This window comes from Helicoverpa armigera, chromosome 20 (assembly GCF_030705265.1).
Source record: "Helicoverpa armigera isolate CAAS_96S chromosome 20, ASM3070526v1, whole genome shotgun sequence".
Classification (NCBI taxonomy): domain Eukaryota; kingdom Metazoa; phylum Arthropoda; class Insecta; order Lepidoptera; family Noctuidae; genus Helicoverpa; species Helicoverpa armigera.
In genome coordinates, this window is record NC_087139.1 from 10,529,882 (window position 1) to 10,552,698 (window position 22,817).

Below are 22,817 nucleotides of genomic sequence, written 5' to 3' on the forward strand. Positions count from 1 at the left end.
TCTCCACATTCGACTTATTTCGATTTTGAGGTCTGTATACTTTGAAAGCTTTTCTGCTATGGTGTTTTGTAAATTGTGTGTGTTTGGGAGTGCAATGTCTATAATTTGTGCTGTTTTATTAATTTTATCTATTAAAGTAATATCTGGCCTATTGTAATGAACTGTTTTGTCGGTGAGGATGGCGCGATCAAAGTAAAGCTTATGTGTGGTATTTTCAAGAACTGTTTCGGGGTTATATTTATAGTAAGGTACAGGTGGTGAAAGAATTAATTTATACTTAATGGCAAGTTTTTGGTGGATTACATTAGCTATCTGGTCATGTCTATACTTGTAGTCTGTCTGAACTATGGCTTTGCATGCACCTGTAATGTGCTGGATGGTTTCAGATGCACTGCTACACCTTCTGCAAACATCCGTCGGAATGGGGGCTCTCATGATGTGCTTTTGATAATTGCGGGTTTCTATCACCTGATCCTGGATTGCCAACATGAACCCTTCGGTCTCAGGGAATAGATCGCCTAGCCTTAGCCAGTCGTTCGACGCTAATTTGTCGACGTTCTCTTGGTCTAGGTCTAGACGATGTCTTCCATGAAGTGACTTCCGAGTCCATTCTATTATCTTAGTCTGCCTATCTGTTTGCCTTTCGTTGTTTTGTGGTGTTTGGTCGTGCATATTTAAAGGGGTAAGTTTGTGGTCATTGAAAACTATAGCTTTATGTAGAGTAGAGTGTGTAGTTTTTGTGTTAAAATATGTTCTTAGTGTAGTTATTTGTTTGTTGTGTTCTTAGTGTAGTTATTTGTTTGTTGTGTTCTTAGTGTAGTTATTTGTTTGTTGTGTTCTTAGTGTAGTTATTTGTTTGTTGTGTTCTTAGTGTAGTTATTTGTTTGTTGTTATTATTATTATTATTATAAACCAATTAACCGCATTAATTAACATAGTAATAACGACAAACACCACAAAAGCCATGTTAAACTCAAGCTCAATCAAAATGTGGTATTTGTAGTCTAAATATAGTCGAACATGTATCTAGTCAAACATCATTGACATTCCGGCGCAGTAATGGCATTGGCAAGCCATCATCTGCCCCTTATTAACCTCTATAAACACTGTCAAAGTATTCTCCCATATCCCATAAGTCACTGTAACTAATTATTGGGCCGGCGCGTGCCACAGAGGCGCAGCACACGGTACATTTCCTCCGGGCGGGACCAGCGTGCCCATCTCGCCGTGAGACTATTAGTTATCCTGTGGCAGTGTTGTGATTTTCATTTGTTGGCGCTATTTCTGTATATCCGCACGTGTCAGCTGGACCTCGTGCTGGGTGGGAATATAAGGAATTTTGATGGTGTTTACTGATATTGTCTAGTTTCAAGTCGGTTGCTTTCCTGACAATTTCCTACTTGGTACTCAAATATAGAGAGAACCTTCATCTTGACAAGAATAAAAACAGTGCAGATTGATGATTTGTTAAATTAATGTACATTTATTTATTTACATACATATATGATTATCCATAATTATAAACATAACACTTTATATTCTCATAGGATTTAGGTCACAACTCTCAGATGGGAACAATGCGAATAGCCGCACAACAAAGCCTAAGAACAGTTCTTACAAATAAAATAGCTACAGGTTCCAATAGTCTAGGTACACAATATTAAATGCGCATTTCTCAATAAGTATCGAATAATGGAAATATAGATTAAACAGCATCAGACGAAGGGCAGCATTGTAATCGCAAAGCTATTAATTTCTCGCTGGGCGACCGTAATGCAGCCTCGTACAATAATGTAATACTTACGCTGCACTCACTGTTCACTGGTTTAACTATTACTTTTTGATAACTAGTAGCTAAACTATGGGTTTTTGTGGCTACTGAGTTTGGTCTTAATTGCTTCAGCATTGTATCATAAAAGTGTAGCAATCGCTTTTGAGAATGAATACCGAGTTTGGCGAGGGAACTTGAGAATCCTGATTTATCTAGCAGAAGACTAATTGACTATCATCAATTACCTGTTTAGAGTTTTGGCAAGCGTTAAAGATCTTTAGGCCAGTCACTTTGAGCTGACTACACTCAAAGACGAGTACATATGGTTGACAAAAATAAAAAGTGGCTGGCTAAATGTATTTAAGGGCAGTTCAAATGATCCTTACAGCACATATAGCTGAACACTTTGTCACTTCAAAAATTCGAATAAGGATTTTGCGGATTCACGCTTGAAACATTGCCCAACTACTACAACCGGCAATAAGCATAACTTATCAGTAGATTTTACTTGTCCAGAAAATCTGTACTTTCCAGTTGAAATCAATAAGTTCATCTCTTTACATTCTCAACGGAACACGTCAGCCGGCGGTCCCGTTGCGCCGGGGCATCTGTCAACTCAGTAGCCTTGCGGGGTGACGAGGCAGGGAGGGGGTACTGTTTGCCGCCATTACGCTGTTGACACGAGGCGGGCGGCTAATGCGTGCGCAAACAATGACTGTCACTCGGCCTGGCTGACTGGCGAAACAGATACACTTCAATCATTAGCTGCCTAGAACTGTTTTAAAAGAGGTTATAGATATTGGAGAGATAGAGCCTATCGAGGAACCTTTATCGTAGAAGAAGAAAAATCCAGTGAGGTGTTAACTCGTGCCTTGGTCAAGATAACATTCAGTTTCACTTTGCTTAAGGAAGCTCGGCTCGGACAGTAGATTTTTGAACTTCTAAAGATTTCGCTTTGTTTATTTCAATTGATCAGCAAATCCTAATGGCTCTGTAATCAAACATTGTACAACTAAAAGGGGTTCACCGTTATATTAGTTACCTACCTGTACCTATACGCGAAATGACATGGTTGGTTCATGTAACTATTTACACAGAACGAAACATGTAATGGGATTTCCAGCGAATGACGACATATCGGAATTTCGAACTTTATAATTAAGTAGGTACATTAAAAACCAAATATGGATCCTGAATCATGAATCTGATTCCGTTTCAAATGCAGTAGAAATAATTGACAACTGAGGCATTACTTCTTTATTAACTCTAATAAAAAGATCATAATTATGGCGGAAGGATATTATAATTTCCACTTCATTAAAATATTGAAGAGCCGGATGTTGCCATTCATAGCCAAGCTAAAGAACAGCCTACAAATTGTAGAACAAATAGAGCTCCACCGGAATTGTCTCAGATCAAATAGTGGTGCGATCACGTTTTATCGATATTCGGTGTAAAAGTGTTTGGTTTCGGTAGCTGGGTACGCCCGCGCATGACTTAATGATCATCCATCGGAAGAGGAGTGTCGTTGCACTGTTTACTAATTTAGTAAAACTGTGAGAACGAATCTATCTTTTATGTAACTGAATAATTTCAAAGGAATGCAATAAGTTTCACAAGAAATATCTTATTTAATATGCAATTTCAAATACAAGCAAAATATCGACGGTGAAGAGGTGTTTAGTAAAGTATACTTAACTAGGTATGCGTCACCACTATTTCATTCCATCGCTTATTTAAGAAACCACTTACATGCGTCCCTTATATGGCTTTCAATATTAGGTACTTTGGATTACCTATTACAAGTGAATGCATTTAGAACACCTGTACTACTATCTGTACAGATCCTATAACCTATATTAACAAAGAGGTAAAGCGTTAAGCACGCCATTAGCGCCTTGATCATCATTTTTTTCTGACCCAATGCTATGGATATTCATATTAGTAGCTATTAGCAACTCCTAATATCTACACAAACCTTAAGCCCTATGTACACTAGGTCCCAACGGTCTCGCCAATTGTTTGCGTACACGTCTGTACAAACTGCCCTGTACCCCAAATGTAACCGAACACCCTCAGCAAATGTACAAATCGGCCGACAGTACTTATCCTTTTATTACCTCCCCAAATAAACCAAGACCGAGCACCCTTATTGCAAGTACCGTAAGGTTCAATTTACAAGAGCCTGGAGCAACAGGAGAGAATCAGAGTGGACAAACAAAGGTAATTGACAGGAAATTGTAACATTATTCTCTGTTTGCGCGAGAGCTTAGACTTCTGTTTAGTTTTAAGTTACGGGTCGAAATTGGTTTTGCTTCTGAACTTTATCGGTATGTGAGTGCTTGGTGAAGCTGGCGTGTCCAGGAATTTCATTTGATTTCTCTGGAAGTTGGAATAGAAATATCATTTCTCCTCACTGTTTTGCATTGCTGAAGTTAAGAAAATAATCTGGTCCAGAAAAAATGCATCAAGAACCCGCATCGTTGTTAATCTCATTCTTCTTGCTCTCATAATGCAAATTCGTATCGAGTAGGTTTATTTTAAAGATTTCTAATATGCACCTATGAAAATCTGCGTGTAGGCACTGAACGGCTCTTGGTAACCGATGCCGACGGCAAAAGCTTAATGCGCAGAGAGCAAACACAGACCAGACGGACACCGTCCTACAAAGTACAGCAAACTATTGTTTACGGGAGCCGTATGATTATTATCTCGAAGTCGGTGTCCCCAATCCCACGCCATCTTGGTCCAGTAGCGTTGTTTGAGGTGCGCCCGCGCCGTTGCGCCGCACAAACAGCCGGCTCCGCGCTCAAACACACACTGTTTGACCTATTAGAGAACAACTACCGAATATTTATTGTACTAGCTTTTTGCTAGATAAGCTTATTTCATTAGATGTGCCGTTAGGTAAGTAGTGGTTTAAGTTTTGGGATTTTTCGGTGTTCATTTTCGTAGTTAAGTTTACCTTTTCACTGTTACCATCGTAGATGCTGAAATAATCAAAATGTTTTAGATTGGTTGCAGTCGACTTATTGCACCATATCGTTCACGTAATATTTCAGCTAACAAGTAGGTAATGTCTGAAGCTCCGCCTCGTGGCTACATTGCGTACACTTTCAGTCGAGGTTACAACAGGAAAACATTATTTTATAAACTTTTGGCCTACAAGAGTTTCCGGCGCGATATTAATAATATCTTCAGACCCGCGTGACGTCACAACAGTCTTAAAACCTTTTAATTTATTGATATTAAAATCATGTCGTTACATTATTTATTTTGTTTATGTGTCTTGTGACATCTACTGACGGATGTGCGATAGTTACGAATTCCGGACAGAGTGTAGTTTGAGCCACTATTTACTGACAAAAAAGCTAAGCTTCGGTAGAGGTTTTCACAAAAAAATCTGAATGAAATTAGGTATATGTTTCTTAATATGTGGGCAATATTTGTAAAAAACAACGTATATGTCGTTGTCGTGAATTTACCTTCTGCCAACACCTGAACAGTCAACTTAATGTTTGTGAACATTGTGAAACTTCAGTTCGCTTTTCCTTATTAGGCACTGCGTGCTGTGCGTTGTGTTATTTCCAAATTTGAATACCGATACCTAGGAAGTTGGGTACTTGATAACATACGTACCTAAGTACTTTTACGTCACTAGACCATATACATATATTACATTTCATCATAAAAGGAACATGACTAAAAAACTGTTGTTTTCTGTCACCTATTACTGTATGTTGAAGACCATAAACGACATAAATAAATAAAATATGTGTAATTAAAATGAAGTTTAACAGCGAAGTGTGTGCGTGGCTCGTGCTGTTTAACGCGCGTCGGATAACCCCGCGATAACCGGCCGATTATCGGCGACCCCTCTCGATACGGCGCCGTGCGACCGATGTCGATACCTTTTGCTAACGTTCACATCACTAACGCCTTGCTGTAGGGCTGCCAGTGCAAGAAGGTTTAGGGCTGTCGGGGGTCTAGAATCTAGAAGATGCAGATATGAGGTACAGGTGTATGGAAATTCGCATCGGTCTTTTGGGTAATCCTGTATCTATATACTTCACCATACATTTTATGTTCTACTTTCTATTAGTGAGAAAGCCAGTGCCTTTCTGAAATCCGTGTCTTCTGCCTGTTTTCCCATTGTTTGGCTTTGCACTGCCGCTTTGAACCTTTTTAGTAAAACTTACAGCCAATTTTCGTATGTATAAGATGAGTTTCAAGATTTTTTTCATTTTTACGTAGGTACATTTTGTGTAGAGTCATACGTTTAACTACGCATCAAAAATTGTACGTAACGTATAAACAGATTTTTAGTAAAGCATAAAGTTATACAATAAGCTTAGTGACGCGCAATGGTCTCGTTTTATCGCAGTTATCGATAACCCTTGACGCCCTCTGACATGTCGATAAACCGCTCGCGTTTAGTGTGGCGCTGCGTCTGCGCCGCTGTTGTGCCGATTTTAACTAAACCAGGTAATTAACTGTTAGTTTTTTAACGCGATAGCGTGGTGCTTAATTAATTTAATGTTACTTTTGACACATTTTTATATAGTTGAAAATCGTGTTGTGACAAACAGTAAAAACAATAAGAAGACTTCAAAGCGACCGAAAGCTGTTTTGATCGATAAAAATAAAAATGGGATTATAAATTGATATACTTTGTGAAATATTCCGCAACCCCCTACAACAATTTAAAAACGCATTGATTGTTTTATTTAAGTGTATAACATGACAACATTTTGGCCTAGATGTCAGAGCCCAATATAATTTACGAAATTCATTTATTTGCAGGAATATCTAATTAAAGTGAAACAATCTTAAAAACATAGATATGCTGATAAACGATTTAAAAAAAAATTCGAACACACAGACAGACAATGCAAAAATACATCATTATTAACGAAATTGATAAGAAATCCAAGAATACCTAGTAGGTATCAGAATACCTACTGGGTAATGTCGTAGTACATTATCTCACTCTACGTACTACCGACTATTCATTTACCAATATTTTTAGATATAAGAAAAAAATCTAGATACAAACGTTTATAAAACTAATTATATGTGATGGATTCAGTTTTGTGTTTTTCCAGATAGTTGAAAGTTGACAAATTATAATGGTGTTTAAGTATAGAACAAACAAAATACCTATATTTCATCAGCAAATGAGTTTCATAAACTTCGTGTAGGCCCAAGAAGCTTCATTCATCTACGCCTCCAAAAATTGCAGTAGATTTGAACTAAAATAAATCCTCATGTACTCAAAATATTCATCATTCAGAAATTAAGTAAATGAACCAACTGCTGAGGCTTTCATAAAGACAGTATGGTCTAGTATAATCTAATCCCACAAGCTCGGCTCCAGCCTGTCTTATGACGTGCGGGTAACGAGAACACGCACGGCAGATAACAAATGTGCGAAGATAGCTAATTAATACAATTAATTTATAAAGATAGAAAGGAACGTCAATGGGCAATATGTTAACGTATTTCACTTGCATGACGCAGGCTAGGCTAATGTGGTAAGGTGCATTGTCCAGATATAAGGGTGATATGAGATGTCAATGAAGATTGTTTCATCTACAAAAAATAACACAGACAAAACCTGCTAACTTAATGACAGGCCGTGTCTTACTTAGATATTGAAGTCATATTTATGTAAAGTTATGCAGTAATAATATCAATTAAACGGTTATAACAAGACTTTGCGCAATGTTGTTTCAGAAAGATAAACAAAATTCTAAGTTAAACAAGAATAATTTAGTTGGGCAACTAAATGGTAAATGGATTATACTCATGTATCTAGGTAGGTACGACTATAAATAAATTGCTTCAGAATAAACCGCAATTTAAGGAAGCATCAGGGGTGGAAATGAACTGTACACATGAACATGAACTAATTGAAGTACAAAACTAACAAATTAGGGGAACATGAAGATATACACCCACTAGGACCGCCCTTTTTAATACAGTAGGGTGACACCTTCCTGAATACAGATATATGTATGTAGGTGTAGATTGGGAGTTATGGAGTAACAACTAATGCACCTACATTACAAGATTAGGAGAATCAAATATTAGGGGGCGGGAATACGACAAATGAAAGCCTCATGATTTCGGTTTCCTGAAACCACGATGAGACAATTTCATCAATTTCCGATCACACCTCTTTTATGCAGTGCCATTCATGTCTCACCGTAAGATGTTGACCCTTTATCGAGCACGACCTGAGTTATCGACAGTTTGCGTCACATCACTATCTATTATACTGCGGCGCTAATTAATTGTGCTAATATTGGTAAACATGTGTTGTTCTTTATCGGGACAATAAACATTAGGATTTATCTCGCTGCATAGTGTACTGTATCAGCTGATAGGACGTCAGCGGTTCATCGCACAATCTGTTATAGTCACAAGTCAGCTGGAGAGTTTGCACTTAGGTCACGAGTAGCGGCATATATAAGGCCGCTGCCTCGAATTTTGCGGGCAGCGGGGCGGCAGCGGCGGCGGCGCGGGAGCGGCAGGATCTTACGCGTATAATCAAATGGACCGGCTCTCGAATACAGCGGCGCGGGGAGCGGGCAACGAGCGGTGAGCTCCAGTCAAACGGTGACCGCCCGCGCCGCCGCCGCTGCCGCCCCGCTGCCCGCAAAATTCGAGGCAGCGGCCTAAATGGTAATTAAAAATAACGGCGCTGAAACCTTTTTTTTGTCGCGTGATATGAAATCCGTCCAATATACTTTGATCGGAAACCGATTTTTTGTAGGAGAAAAATATAACACACTGATAGCAATAATGCCGTGTGCATTCCCAGAAAAAAACCGGTCACACCATCCAAGTCAGAGTATCCTACAAAAAAAAATATCACGACTATCTGTCCCAGCCTAGTAAGTGCCAAGTATAAAATAAAGAAATAAGATCCTCTCACCAAACAGCCGAGATACGTGTTTTAGTATAAAACCTCAGTTAAGATTTAGTTTTTCAAGCTTGACGAGCTCTTGCGGCGACGCGACGATCACTCAGGCAGTTGATACATTTTAATTCACCCATCATTTATACCTCATTTATGATTTCAACTTTCACGAATCATTTGATTCCTTCAATCATAGTATCCGAGAGTTTCAGCCGTAGACTATAATTACCACCTTATATATCTTTATCTATCTAGTTTCTCATAAACAGACAAGCAAGTTTTTTTCATAAAATAGGATTTAGACAAACTACTGAAGATTATTATCTGAGGAGTTATACAAGGTTCAATTCTCGGCCCTTTGCAGTATATGTGTGTATATAGCGAGGGGCTAAATTTATCTCTTTTAATATATCTCTAGTCTGTTCATCAAAATTGTACAGCTGACATCTAACCTTTTCAGTAAAAAGGCTGCTGATGAAATAATAGTATATAGGTTTGTATATACATAATAGTGCCGTCGGGCGCTACTTTTCCAGATTAAACCAGTATATAGCGCGATGTTATCTGGTAACCGTCTTGGAACTGTCGATCTTTGTGAGCACTACAATTAAAATAAGACAAAGTTACGCAATAAAGACATTAGTTCACGTAATTTACCTCTCCATTGCTCACACAGACAATGATGAACATTTTAAATTCTTAGGGTGAGTTGTAACATGGGTAACGTGTAAACATGGGTTATCGTCATATTTACATGGTGTAGCCCACCCTTAGGTAGGTACCTAATAAGTAGGATATAACAGAGAGAAATTGTGAATGTTTTATTATTTATATCGAAGGATCCCAAAATGGTGTTACGCATTGTTACGACATTCTTTCTGATCTTTTAAGTAATTAATTAATTAATTTTTCAATTAATGATCCTACCTAAATATTCAATTTGTTCTCAGCTTCCATTATTCATTGTTCAAACTTCCAGACATTTTAATTTACAGAAACTAGAATTCTTAAGAAACACTTTGAAATATCAGTCCATTAAAAAATACACAGAAATTCTGTAATTTCTGCGTTAACTAACTACATATTTCAGAACGAATGTTTTAGGTTTGTTTGACGAATATTGTTTCAATTTAATTACTTGTTTTACTAAGGTGGCACATTAGTAGAACTGTTCAGTAAACAAGGCGTCGTTAGTGAGTGTTACAAGTCAGGTAAATAACAACCACCACTTACATGCTGTTTTCTTGCTTTTCAATAATAAGCAATAAGATCGTTCAGAACTAGGTGTTATCCAAGTAGACCGGCTAGCTGGTCAACCAGGTACCAAGAAGAATAATGTTATGGTCATTTGTCTGATTTCTTATGAAGATTGATGAGGAGACGGTAACCCTTTTCCATCAGGGAGAGATTAGACGTAGCGCTTAGTAGCGTAGCACAGCCTTCTGCTCTCCGATGCTCGAAGGGATGTCAGTTAATTTATTAGGAAAACTGTCGGAAAGAAAGCTAGATGGTATGCATCATCACCGCTAGCATAGCTTAACTTTGCTAATTGATACATACGGGTTTTCGGAGCTACGGGTTGAAAGAGCCACTCCCGTGATTGGAGAGGATGTTAAGCGTTCGGTCTTGCGCCAAATTAATATCTTGTGGTAAGTATCGGATTGTCGTCACATCAGAGTATGAGTGAGGAAATAGACGCTGCACTTGTTTTTGTATGCGCTACACTACTACATGAAACACATTATGCGAAATTAGCTGATCTCCTTCAAGAACAGCTGCCGTGACCCGAAATCAGTTTGTCGTCTGTCAGTCGCTAGCTTCTAGTTTAAAAAGTTTCTAGTTACTGATTATTCATTGCCGTGCAAGAAATCATGCAAAGCTGGTTGTGTGGTAGTCATGTGGCAAATATTGGTTGTGATAAGACAACATTGATTAAAACTATTAATTGTAATCTTTATTGTAAAACAAAGGTATCGGTGTGTTCATTCTTGGGAATTCCCACAGTTTATGAATCGGCTTGATAAATGAAATATGGAGCTTGATCACAAAGGTATGAACTAATAACAATTACTTGAATACATTTTTTAAAGATAACGGAAGTGCAGAATAATTTGATTAGATTAGCGAAACTAAAGAGATTTTGTCTGCGATTTCTATTTATTATTTTTAGCCTCTTTACCAGTCTGTTTCAATGAGATAAGTTGTATTTAGAACCTAAGAAGCCTACTTATATCTTCTACCTCATAAGACTGTATTTCTTGGAGCAATTTGTCAACCGTCTTGAATTAAAGGATATTTTTAATACTTAAATTAACTCTTTTGCTTTTGCATAACTGGATTTATGTAACCAGTGGTCGCAGATACATACAGGGTTACTTGTAAGTAGACCACATCCTTCAATGAGGTGATAGTATAGGTCAATACGGACAAATTTGACCATGGGATACACTGGGCAAAAGTTAACCCGTTTCAAGATAATCGAATTTCAAGATCTTTTCTTAACAAGTCATTTAAGTAGAGTTATATTCTTATAAGGTTTATTTATTTAACGTGTGAACCAGCAAGCGATGAAATTTAGAAAGGCCTAACTGGATGACAGGTAACTACTGACGCAGCGGTGAATGGTATAATTAAGGTTTATTTATGCCAAAAATGCGCTCTGGTGAACAGCTTATTCTCCTATATCATTTTTTAAACCTGAATTTATACATTTTGCTGAAGAGAGTAAAACTATTTATTTATGGAAATGTACGAGCAACGAGAATGTGGACTCACCGGTTTCCATAGCATATCCCGCGGCGGCGGCTGCGGCGTGCAGCGCCCCGTACTCCTTGCCGTCCATGCCGCCCAGCATCATGTCAGTTGTCACTTCACTTCACATGGACACCGCGGCACTCACGTTCGTCGCGCGACGCTCCGCCGCCACATGTGCGCGCGCGCCGCCGCCGCGCCGCCAGCCAGAGCCCGCCCCGCCCCCGCCGCCATTGGCCCGCGCCGGCCAATCGCCGCGCTTCATTTCGAACGCTTTCCTTTTTCCATGTCGCGTTCTATTTGAAGCGTGTTGATGCATCTTTACTTTGTAGTGGTCGAAATTCAACCTTATCTGTTGGAGGTAGTGTTGAGATTAGGTCGTGAGGTTGTGCAGAAATATGTCTGTTTTCCCGTTCGGTCGGATGCGCTCGGGCAGCGAGCGAGACGAGAGCCGAGGAAAATGCGTGCCGCTCGAGTAGGCTGGTGCGCTGGTGGGAGCGCCGCTATGTATGCGCTGCTCGACACGGCTCTATGTACTATGTACGCTCTTTGTAATTGATATTTTTTATGTTCGTTAATTCGTGTTGCTAACTAATGTTCTGTGACTGACAATGATACGAGGAACTGATACGCCGATATACGCAAACGCTCGACACATGTAACGATTTATTGTGTTGTGTTGTTTGTGTATTTTATTTTAATTAGGCTGAAGTGGAGCCGTTACTCGGCTGTAGGTTCACAATTAATCAGTTGAACTCAGCGCAGCGCGGAGCTATCGGTCGAGCGCTCGCCTCACTCCCATCTGATAAGAACTTAATTAATTGTTCACTATGTGTTGCTGAAAATTTAAATGCTTGCCAGACAAGCAAATGATTTAGGTAGGTACTTACATAGAGAGATGATGACTTTGATGTAATGCTAGAAACGAATAAATAATGATAACTGCGCATCGCCAATTTTGACTAGGTGTCTAAAATAAAAACGAAAATTCTTTGGGTAGGTACCCATAGGTAATACTACCGGGTACTAGCAGGTACTAAATGGCGGTCCAGTTACCTACGGTGCCGGAATGCCTACATTATATGTAGGTAGGTTCACCTAACCCCACCTGTGCACCGTGGGGGTACCTATGTTAGCTGGATAAACTTATTTGTTTGTACATCAGACCATAGGGTGTAAGGTATATTTTACTTAGGTAATTTATGGATCCAGCTTTGCAATACTTATTCCTGTTAATGCGTTGTAATCCAATTAGATTAACGTACGTTCATCAAATGGCCGTTGATGAACGTACAAAATGACTATCATCTACATATCTATCTACACTACTAAATATTACAGTTAAGTACTGGGTGTCCCATAAGTCCTTTGAAATCTAAATTTCGAATAAAATTTAAATGGCGCGCGGGAATGGCATGCGGGGTGCGGAGATAGCATCAACGGTCTTTGGGAATTCATTCGCCATGGAAAGTTTTACCGTAGCGGACCGTGGTTTTTGTGTGTTTGAGTTTTATCACAACAATGATTCAACGTTGACGGAAGACAACATCGACGTAGTGCAAGAGTCAGTTAGTGAAAATCCTACTCAATCCATTCGTAAGCGTTACAATGCATTAAATACACCCAGATCGACGTTACAGCGCATTTTAAAGAAAGCTAAGAAATTACCATCCATAAAAAATTCAGTTAATACAGGAATCAAAAGATACGCCGCGCAATGAACGCGCAATGGTGGCCGAATCATTGTTTTGATAAAACTCAAGCACACAAAAACCACGGTCCGCTACGGTAAAACTTTCCATGGCGAATGAATTCCCAAAGACCGTTGATGCTATCCCCGCACCCCGCATGCCATTCCCGCGCGCCATTTAAATTTTATTCGAAATTTAGATTTCAAAGGACTTATGGGACACCCAGTATTTACAGAAAATAGTTACCTAGGTACTTATATAATTTACAAAAACAATCAAAAAACTAACCGCACCTATTCAAAAACACAGAAAACGCTGCTAAAACTATGTTTTTGTAAGTGAGAAGCTAATTATATTAGAAAAACGTCGCTCAAGAGCTAATTAAAACTGAAAAATTCTTGAAATACTCGTAAAACTGGCGTAAGTCGGAAACACATGGCAGAAATCAAATTCATGACATCACGGGACCTTGTGAGACGCCGCCCTTGTCTGTTAATTACCCCAAATATGTCGCTTATTTGTGTAAAAGCGGTGGTTTGCTTTGATTCGCCGCTGTGTGCGCGGGCGCAGCGGATGGGAGCAAATTGGCGCGCGCAAATGATGCGGCGCGCGCGCACAGACGCGCCGACGGACAGAACTGTTGGCTTTGTTCTGATTCATCTGATGCCGAGTGGGTTCATGGACTAGAGTCAACAAGACCTACTGGGATGTATGGATATGTCTCTACGTAGGTACATATCCATGTCTTGCTGAAATATATGGCACTTTCAGTAAGTAGATTCTTTTGTTACGAAAAGCTCTGTGACACATAAGAACCTATAAGAAATTACTACCTACTAGATTTCTGACACCAAAATATGTCGTACTCATTAATATCAAATAGGGTTACCTAATTGTTTTAGGATATAGGTAAGCATTGTGAATAATTTTGACACAAAGTTAAGAGTACCTGCATACTGCAAACTCCTAGTTGGCCGATAGTTTGCTCATAAATCAGTATGTTTATGTATTTGAAGAGCTCGTGGCTAAGTCAAAGCCGCGCGGATCGATCGATCATAAGGTTAAGCAACGCTTGGCGCGGTCGGTCCGTGGATGGGTGACCATCTTGTCATAACGGGTTCTTCCGTGTTTCGGATGGCACGATAAACTGTAGGTCCCGGCTACCATTTAAAACATCTTTGGTAGTTGTTACGGGTAGTCAGAAGCCAGAAAGTCTGACAACCAGTCTTATCAAGGGGTATTGGGTTGCCCAGGTAACTGGGTTGAGGAGGTCAGATAGGCAGTCGCTCCTTGTAAAACCCTGGTACTCAGCTGCATCCGGTTAGACTGGAAGCCGACCCCAACATAGTTGGGAAAAGGCTAGGCAGATGATGTAAACCATGTAAACCGCAAATACCTACCTCGTGATCTTTGCAATGTGTATAAGGACACACATTGCAAAGATCACGAGGTATTTACCCGGTATCAGACCGACTGAAAACTGAGTTGGAATCAAGATTTTCTTTAAAAAAAAATTGCCGATCATAATTTATCAAGTGTGGGCCTGCCTCGTCTGCAGTGTGTGGGTACTCTTACGGTCCTTCGTTGGGACCCTCCATACCTGTTTACAAAATCTGAAAGTTGATAAAGTAAGTAATTTGTTCGAAAAACTAATAGTGGTGCCTGATTTTGGGAAAAAGAAAATCGCCGCATTGGTGAGCGTCTTTTGTAAATAAATTATTTTATAACAAGGCTTCGCGGCTTTCAATTTATTTCGTTTCCGTAACATGACTTAGTAACTCTTATAAAACAGTTTTAATCTATTACAAGCTCTTAGGTAAAAGTATCGAGTGCACAAAATGGCATGAACAAACACATTTACTTACATAATATCGTGATGAAACTTAGCAATCGCTTCAATTTACACTTCTCTGTACAGATTTGCTTCACTTGGAAACAACGCACTAATACTTCCATATTACCATGTTTTTCAAAATTGACAATTTAGTTCGACTGACTGCGTAAATGTACGTAGATGTAGGTACTTACCTATCAAGGAGTAGTGGAGTTATGTACCTAATCCACATAGAGTAATACTTATCGGATTTAGGTATTCAGAAGCTTTTTAAGAAGTAACCACTCAAGCGTCCGAGGTGATAACAGTCACCAAAAAAATTCTTGCCTTAAGCGTTCATGGTGACTACAGTATCCGAACGACATCGTTCAGTTTAAACGTGTACAGCGCTATAGCCAGGTGGTATTAATATAGTTGATTGATACTAGATGGCGCGTTATTAAATTTGTCATCCGTGAGTTGTGATTTTTTCTGTGCACTGGCAACAATAAATTTATAAAAAAATATATTGAACTGACAGTTCGTCGTTTTTGACAAGTGACTTTTTTGTGTGTGGAGCTCTTGACAAAAATGTGGTAAGTTTCTTGTTTTATACCTTATTTAGATTGTTATTTTATATCAAAATAAACGTGAAGAAATTTCCTTTACGAAATATGTATTTTTACGACAATTTCAAAACGTTTACATAATATAATTTAGTTGGAAAAGTTATACGATCACTACACGATTATCGTTTGATACTTTTCTATTGTTTACAGTGTATTCTAATTGGTTATTTTTGTTAAATAAATGCAAAATATACGAGAATCGTTCACTACTAGCACGTTAATGGCCATTTACAAACGAAATACATTGAGATGGGGTCTATAATGATTAAAATGTTAAGACGTTATTCATGATTTTAGTGTTGGTGAGCCGACTCCCCTTGGACTGATCTACTTACAACGTAAATAATGGTTTGTTCACACGGAGCGTTTTATGATCAATTTGGGAATGTTTTGTGGTTTTTGGCTTTGTTTATGTATCTACTTATAGGTGATGGCATGTTTATTTAGTTTTCGTTTTTCATTATCAAAGAATTAAAAATACCTAAAATTACAGTTTTACAGTGTATTTATTTTACTGTAATACCAATAACCGCTTTCTTTTTTTCTATTTAACATAATAAAAAATTATATGTAATAAAATTATATAAAAGTAAACATGTTTGCTCAATAAACATACCGAACAGTAATATGCGTGTTTCATTAAAACAACCTCGTCGTGTGAACACGCTATTAGCCGGGCGGCCATCTTGTCACATTTTTACGTCGCCCGAGGCCCAGTGACCGCTTGAGAAACACTTAACTTTGTTTATTTTTTCATGACAGAAAACTAATTATTTATATTAAGATATTGGTATCATTTTAAAGAGTATATCCTGTACTAATATAATAAAAAAACATTGTTACCAGTAATCACTATATTTTTCTTATAAAACTCGGAATAAAAAAAAATTACGATATTTTTTTTGATATCCTCAACTTTATACTTTATTTTCATCCTATAATATTAATTACAGTAATTTACTTTTAATCAAATTAAATTTTACGTTCTTTTAGCTTTCCGTGAGTATTTTTTATTCGAATCTAGCTATTGTAGTTTTTCAGTAGTAATCGATTTTGTTGAGAGAGTCTCGCTTGGTCGTAAAAAAGGAATTGACATTTCATGCGCGGACAGGTGGGCCGAGAATCACCGCGCGGCTTGGACGCTTGAGTGGGTAACTATTAAGGTAATTATAATAAATACCTAATGCATGCAAAAGTTATTTTGGGTGCTCCAAATAGGCTTCTACATACCTACTCTTACCGACGTCAAACGGACTCTAGACACCAGTCTCACACTTACTATTATAAGTTAAGTAACTAAGTACATTTAGGCAGAGCTATTTGAGCTATTCTTTAAAACAAGTGATGGCTATATACGATACTGAAGAGCCTGTACGACTGCTAAAGAAAGCGAGAAATGCGACCACCTCGGGACTTCCTTCCTATAGAAACACTAACTTATGGAAAACTATGCGCAGGCGTTGCTCCCAGGGTGCCCATTGTACAGTTTACGTAATCCGTGCACTTCGCACCTCGTACTGGTGAACACAAACTTACTTTTATACTGATGGGAATGCTTTGCAAATGTGATAACAGTTTTTAATACTACTTTTATAGTAAGTAAGTAAATTGGGCACAGTGACATAGGCATGACAAGGATTGGGGAATGAAAAAGCTCCGTAAAATAAGTATCTAGCTTAATGAATAAACTACACGTAGGTGAATATTTAACAAAACCTTGAAAGATGAAAAAAAAAATATTTACAATAAATGACACCATGAAACTTTAAGACCAGAGTCACGAATTAAACAAAATAAAATCTATAAGTAAATATATAACTCAAATAAAATATCAATAACAAGCTCGTTTGTATGAAATTATATCGTAGAATATTACAAGAGTTTCGGTGGCTGCGGCCGCGCACGTTACAACCTTAATAAATAACCTATAAAGCGCATTGTTCTCGGTCAGCCGGCGTGGATAATACCCGATTGTCTCAGGCCCGAGTCAACCACCATTTATAATCCCCACGCAGCATTGTTCAGCTTTTATCTTTTCTATAGCTCATATTTATAGCAGTCGTTAAAGCTGCATTTTTCACGAAAATTAAATGTTTAGTTCAGATTAGCAAAGGTGGTGCGGAACGTAACAGATTTTATTATCAGCCCGTGAAGATATCGCTCTCGCCTTCAAATCATTACTCTTTATCACAGAATATAAAACATGCCACTTCATAGCTTTACGCTTTTTATGTTTCACCATTTTTATAGTTTATACTGGAATTGTCTTTGGTTTGGCTTGTGGCTCCGACTGATTACTGGTGTACAAATACTACACCGGCCTCTTCATTCCTAGACTCTTACAATCATATCGGGGTAACGTTGGTTGGATCAAAATAACTTAAATTCAAGTTTGTCACTTAAATAAACTAGTTTTCAGTTAGCAGTTAGCTGCTCCGTCGTACTGCTTAAAGATGAGGAAGAAATTTCCAAATTATCGGTCAGTTATCAAATTGAAAATGAGATACTTAGTTTGACAAAACTTATCGTTCATTTAAAAGTAATATACCTATACCCATGCTGAAAAACATACAAACACTCAGCCACCACTGGCATATTAATTTAATGTTGCAGGAAAATGCAAATTCAGGTTGTTCATGGTATACCTAGAATCATGCTGAAATATCTTGGTGTATGTAAACTTAGGTTTTCCTGCATGACATTTCTCAATTCTAACTTTTACTGCACTTTTACCACATCTTCATTATTATAGTCTGAGAAGTTTAAAGTAAATGATTACCATTGTTAGTTGAATACAACTCCTTCAGCATTGTTCTGTAAAAACTAGATATACGGCCCAATAACTGGTTTTATTTGATTCCCGCGACATAGCCATAACGTACAAGATGTGATATCCAAGTGAAGTGAAGGAGCACCAATATGCGCATATCGATATTAAATCAATTTGTGTCGAGATGTTTTATTTATTTTTATGATCTTTTAGACATATTTATTTGATTGTCATGCTAATCTGCCAGCGGTGGTAATAACAGCCTGTGGTCTGATGCAAATTGTGTTAACTCTGGAAGAATCGATTCTGTGCTGGAAGTGGTTCGAGATTACCTCATTTATTTATCTGAGTGTTTCAATAGGCATTTAGCAAATGCATCCGATTTACGTAGGAGGTTTCAGGTGTACGATAAAAAAGTCATTACAAAGCCTAAGTATGTAAGTATCTATATAAGTTAACATCCTCTACCAATCATCATCATCATCAGCCTATAGCAGTCCACTGCTGGACATAAGCCTCTTCTCTACCAATATCAACATCATAATAAATCGCCAATTGTCCACGCAGAAGGCAAACGTGATTTGAAGCCTCGCAGCTTCGGAGTAGTCTTGCTCATGCTAGCTGAAGTAATGGCTAAATGACGTTGTTAAGGCCATCAGTTTTATGGATATTCAGCAGTGTAGTCTAGAATAGCCAACAATGACAGCACTGTGACAACATCCTACCTGCCTGTAAATAGTCTGTCAGGCAGACGCGGCGGCGCGCGCGCAGGATTGTTTTAATCAGCGTGGTCGCGCGCCGCCGACCGCGACCACTGCCCGCTATTCATAGAACACCTGGCTTTTATGTGGTTACCAGCCATCGAAGAGTTGCTGACAGAAGTATTACCTAAACTAGAATATTTTAAACTTCCATTTATCGAAGAAAACATAAGACATGATTATTGATAAAACTTGTTTTATCACTCATGTATCGAAAATATATCTGCAATGGGAATGCTCCACAATAGTTTGACTTTGTAGAATGTGAAAAAGCACTTCAGTTTTGGGGGGGCAGAACGACTCACACATTCAGGTAGGTCTTTTGGTATGTACGAATATCATCTGTGTAGGTTCAATTAAACGGAATCCACAATTATAGACTTATAGCGAAACTTTTGTGACTGTTTTAAAACGCGAAGTCAGGTAAAGTATTTTCAAAAGCTTTTCACAAGTTGTCCTTCTGTCTGACAAGTTAGTGCAATGTTTGCATCTAACTGAAAGCTGTCTGTTGTGTGAGGACAGGATTGTAATGAGGAGGAGTGACGCGGTGAAGGGTGACACCCAGTGGGTGCTCCGTGATGAGCACCTTTCTATAGTAAGTATATGTTGAGATAGTCACTCCTTTGTTGTGCTGCTAGGGTGGTAACTGCTAAGGTTCTCATATCTAAGTGCATTGACTAAACAGATCTCAAAACTTAATTACATTAACATTTTTCATAAATGTAAACTGTCGATTTTCGTAACACCTAATGGAATATCTGATAATATTTAGGTATTGGTTCAGCATTTCTCTTGGACTATTTTTCTTTAGGCATGAATTCGGTGGTGCTGGTGGTCATTTGAGTATTCGGTTACAAGGTAATTTTTTTCAATATAACAAACTAAAACCCTGTTTTCTTTTCACCAGAAAAGGTTCGATAACCATGCTGGTACCCGCTACACCCCCTAAACTAAAACCCCGGCACGACATTATTACCGTCAGCATGCGCTTACGCAGTATCTTGCGCACTATTAATATGCGCGGGCGCTTCCCATGCGCCTCAGATCTCAGCGGCGGGCGCCACGCTCCACCGCCAGCGGTAATCGGGCCGCCTACCTTACCCCTTACAGGAACACCTCTGTCATAAAACGAACCTTATGCTGTAGGGAATATAGTTCATTATATTTTGCCTCATGTGATTTGGTAGTCAATATGTTCAGATGCTTTCAGATCTTGAACGTTCTACTTTTGATTTTAAGGTCGATTTTCAATTGTCAATGTTTGAAGGGCGTAAAACAACGGAAGCAGTGTAGATGGTATCTGTGCCTTTAATTAGATATTTAATTAAACCAACAGTTGCCTAAAGCGATAATTGGATCATCAATTTGTGTTCAGCAGTCATGTGTCTTTGTTAATGTTTATACATCGTAGTTATGTAGCAGTGAGGAATGAAAATAAGAGAAGTAAAGTTTAAAGGTCTTCTCTTCATCATGGGTCGGATATAAACTCGGTGAGTTTAATTGACCATTATAATATGAACTATAAAGGCATTTGCATCATGATATCTATTAGGAAATATCCAAAAAAAGAAGCTACGTTTCAGTGGAAACATTTTCTGCATGTAATGACACTCCAAAGAACATTCTCAGCGTTCTGCAGTTTATGTATTTTTAATAAGATTAAGTTCTGCATTTGTGCAATCTTTAGCTATGGACTTCTATTGGAAAAATGGAATTCCATACCGAGAACATTCAATCCAAACAGCTACAGCAACACAACTTTACAGTTACATTGCACATTGCTTTGGAATAGTTGTAGTCCTTGTAGTTTTGGTGTTTCATAATTAAATCAGTTTTGATTGAAAGAATAAATGTGCTGCATTTCAGGTACTAACCCTGTCCAGCTACATTCTAGGCCCAGTTTATCTGTGTTACCTTTTAAATATTTTTAATATCAAGTTTGAATTAGTTAAAGGAGATTTGTATAATATTATCACACCACGGACTTCATAAACTGCAGTTATGAAATTATCTACCGGCGGCCAATTGAAAGAGAGGCAATCTACATACTTCCGAGTTCCCAGTTCAAATAACTTAGGCGCCACGAACAAACACGGGACAAATCCGTTTTTCATAACAAAACGCCGCAGCCGTCACGCTGACGACACGCACGTCAAACTCGTCGGCACACACACAAACAGACAGACATACAGACAGACAAGCACGTGTAACACATAGGGACATGTCGCAATGTGTAGATGTGACAGCCCTTGCGGTATCTATATCAAAGGAGCCGCCCTTCCCACCATGTCCTGGGTTCATGTCACAGGGTTACCAGAGAATAAAATTGCTTCCTGAAAATCACAAGGAGGAACTATTCGATTCACCGAAAAAACTTTTTTAGATGTATGTTGTAAGATCGATATTTATTTATTTGCACGACCAAAGCTGGTAGTCCAAAGCCTGTGACCTCGATAAGTGCGCTACATTATAATACATACTGAAAAAAAATCTGAAATCAGATCAGGAATTCTTGAGATGAGCATGGTGAAACAAATGAAACAAACTCAGCGTTATAATGTTTGGATATAAAAATTCTATCTACCTATAGGTAATTTTGAGAGCTGACCAGCATTTATGATCATAACTTATTGGTTAACAAATAAAAGATTTACCCCATTCTTTCATGCTGTCATGCTGCAACAGATAACAGACTGGCAGCCCTGTAAGTGGATCTGATGTCACAGTCGTCATGTGATGTTCATTAACTGCTCCCTGTAACTGCAAGTGTTGTGTTTCAGCCACAAACTAACTGTCGCGCCTCTTGTTAACCTTTTTACTAACATTCCGAGTTACTTAGTTTCCTTGTGTAATTCTACTCCTTAAATTCCACTTATATATTTCAAAAGCATGAACATTGCTTTACTTAAGAAAACATGGTTAAAGTAAACGATAATCGGGAGCATGGAAGAAGCGTCGGCTCAGTAGCTGTAATCATTGATGATCAATAATTCAATAAAAGAAGTTAATGTAGGATGACTGTGGAAAAACAGTTAGGTAAGCTTTCTCGAGCACAAACACGGGCTACTCGCTTGAGCAAATGTTTGAGGGTCGGTATTTGCCGAGCGGCGAGCGTGCCGCCTCACTCGGCCGCCTCCGGTCGCCCTCGGCTGCGGTCGGCCGCGCGCCGGTGCACCTCTGCGCCCGTGCAGTATCTGCTACGCTTTTAATTCGGTTAAATTATTGCGATTTTTTTTATTAGGTAATATTCAGTGGTTTTGCAGTTGTATTAAGCTGTGAACAGTATGGCACCTATAAAATATCCTCTTATTTATAGGCCAAAGTAACTGACGGCGGCACGAAAAGTGCTGAAAACTTACGGAAAGCTTAATAATCCGTGAAACATCTGTAAAACTATTTTGATTTAATATTGTCGTAAACAGCAATCATTACGTTAGTTAGTGCAAGAATTATTATGTTATTTGTTTACGGAATCGACCGCACAGTAGGTAGGTAACCTAATGTTACTACTGTGGTACTAGCTAGTGCTAGGAATTTTCTTGAAATGACTTCATCTTTAGTGACTCGCTCAAAATGTAGATTATGAGTATTTACTTTCTTGAAAATGGATTGATTGATACATACACATATACGTTTAACATACTTACCTACAGTACCGTTACCTAAATATTTTATTGTTCTACATGTTCGGTTGAAAAATTATCAC

The 22,817-nt window shown here is 38.5% G+C and overlaps 1 protein-coding gene across 1 annotated transcript in view; it reads right to left on the reverse strand.

The window, feature by feature from the left end:
- Positions 1-11,648, reverse strand: part of LOC110377379 (paired box protein Pax-1) — a 28,839-nt gene extending 17,191 nt beyond the window's left edge. The window contains exon 1 of the mRNA XM_021336263.3: positions 11,472-11,648. Within this exon, the coding sequence (XP_021191938.1) occupies positions 11,472-11,553 (82 nt within the window). The 5' untranslated portion in view covers positions 11,554-11,648. The remainder of the gene's footprint in view (positions 1-11,471) is intronic.
- Positions 11,649-22,817: the final 11,169 nt, after the last annotated feature.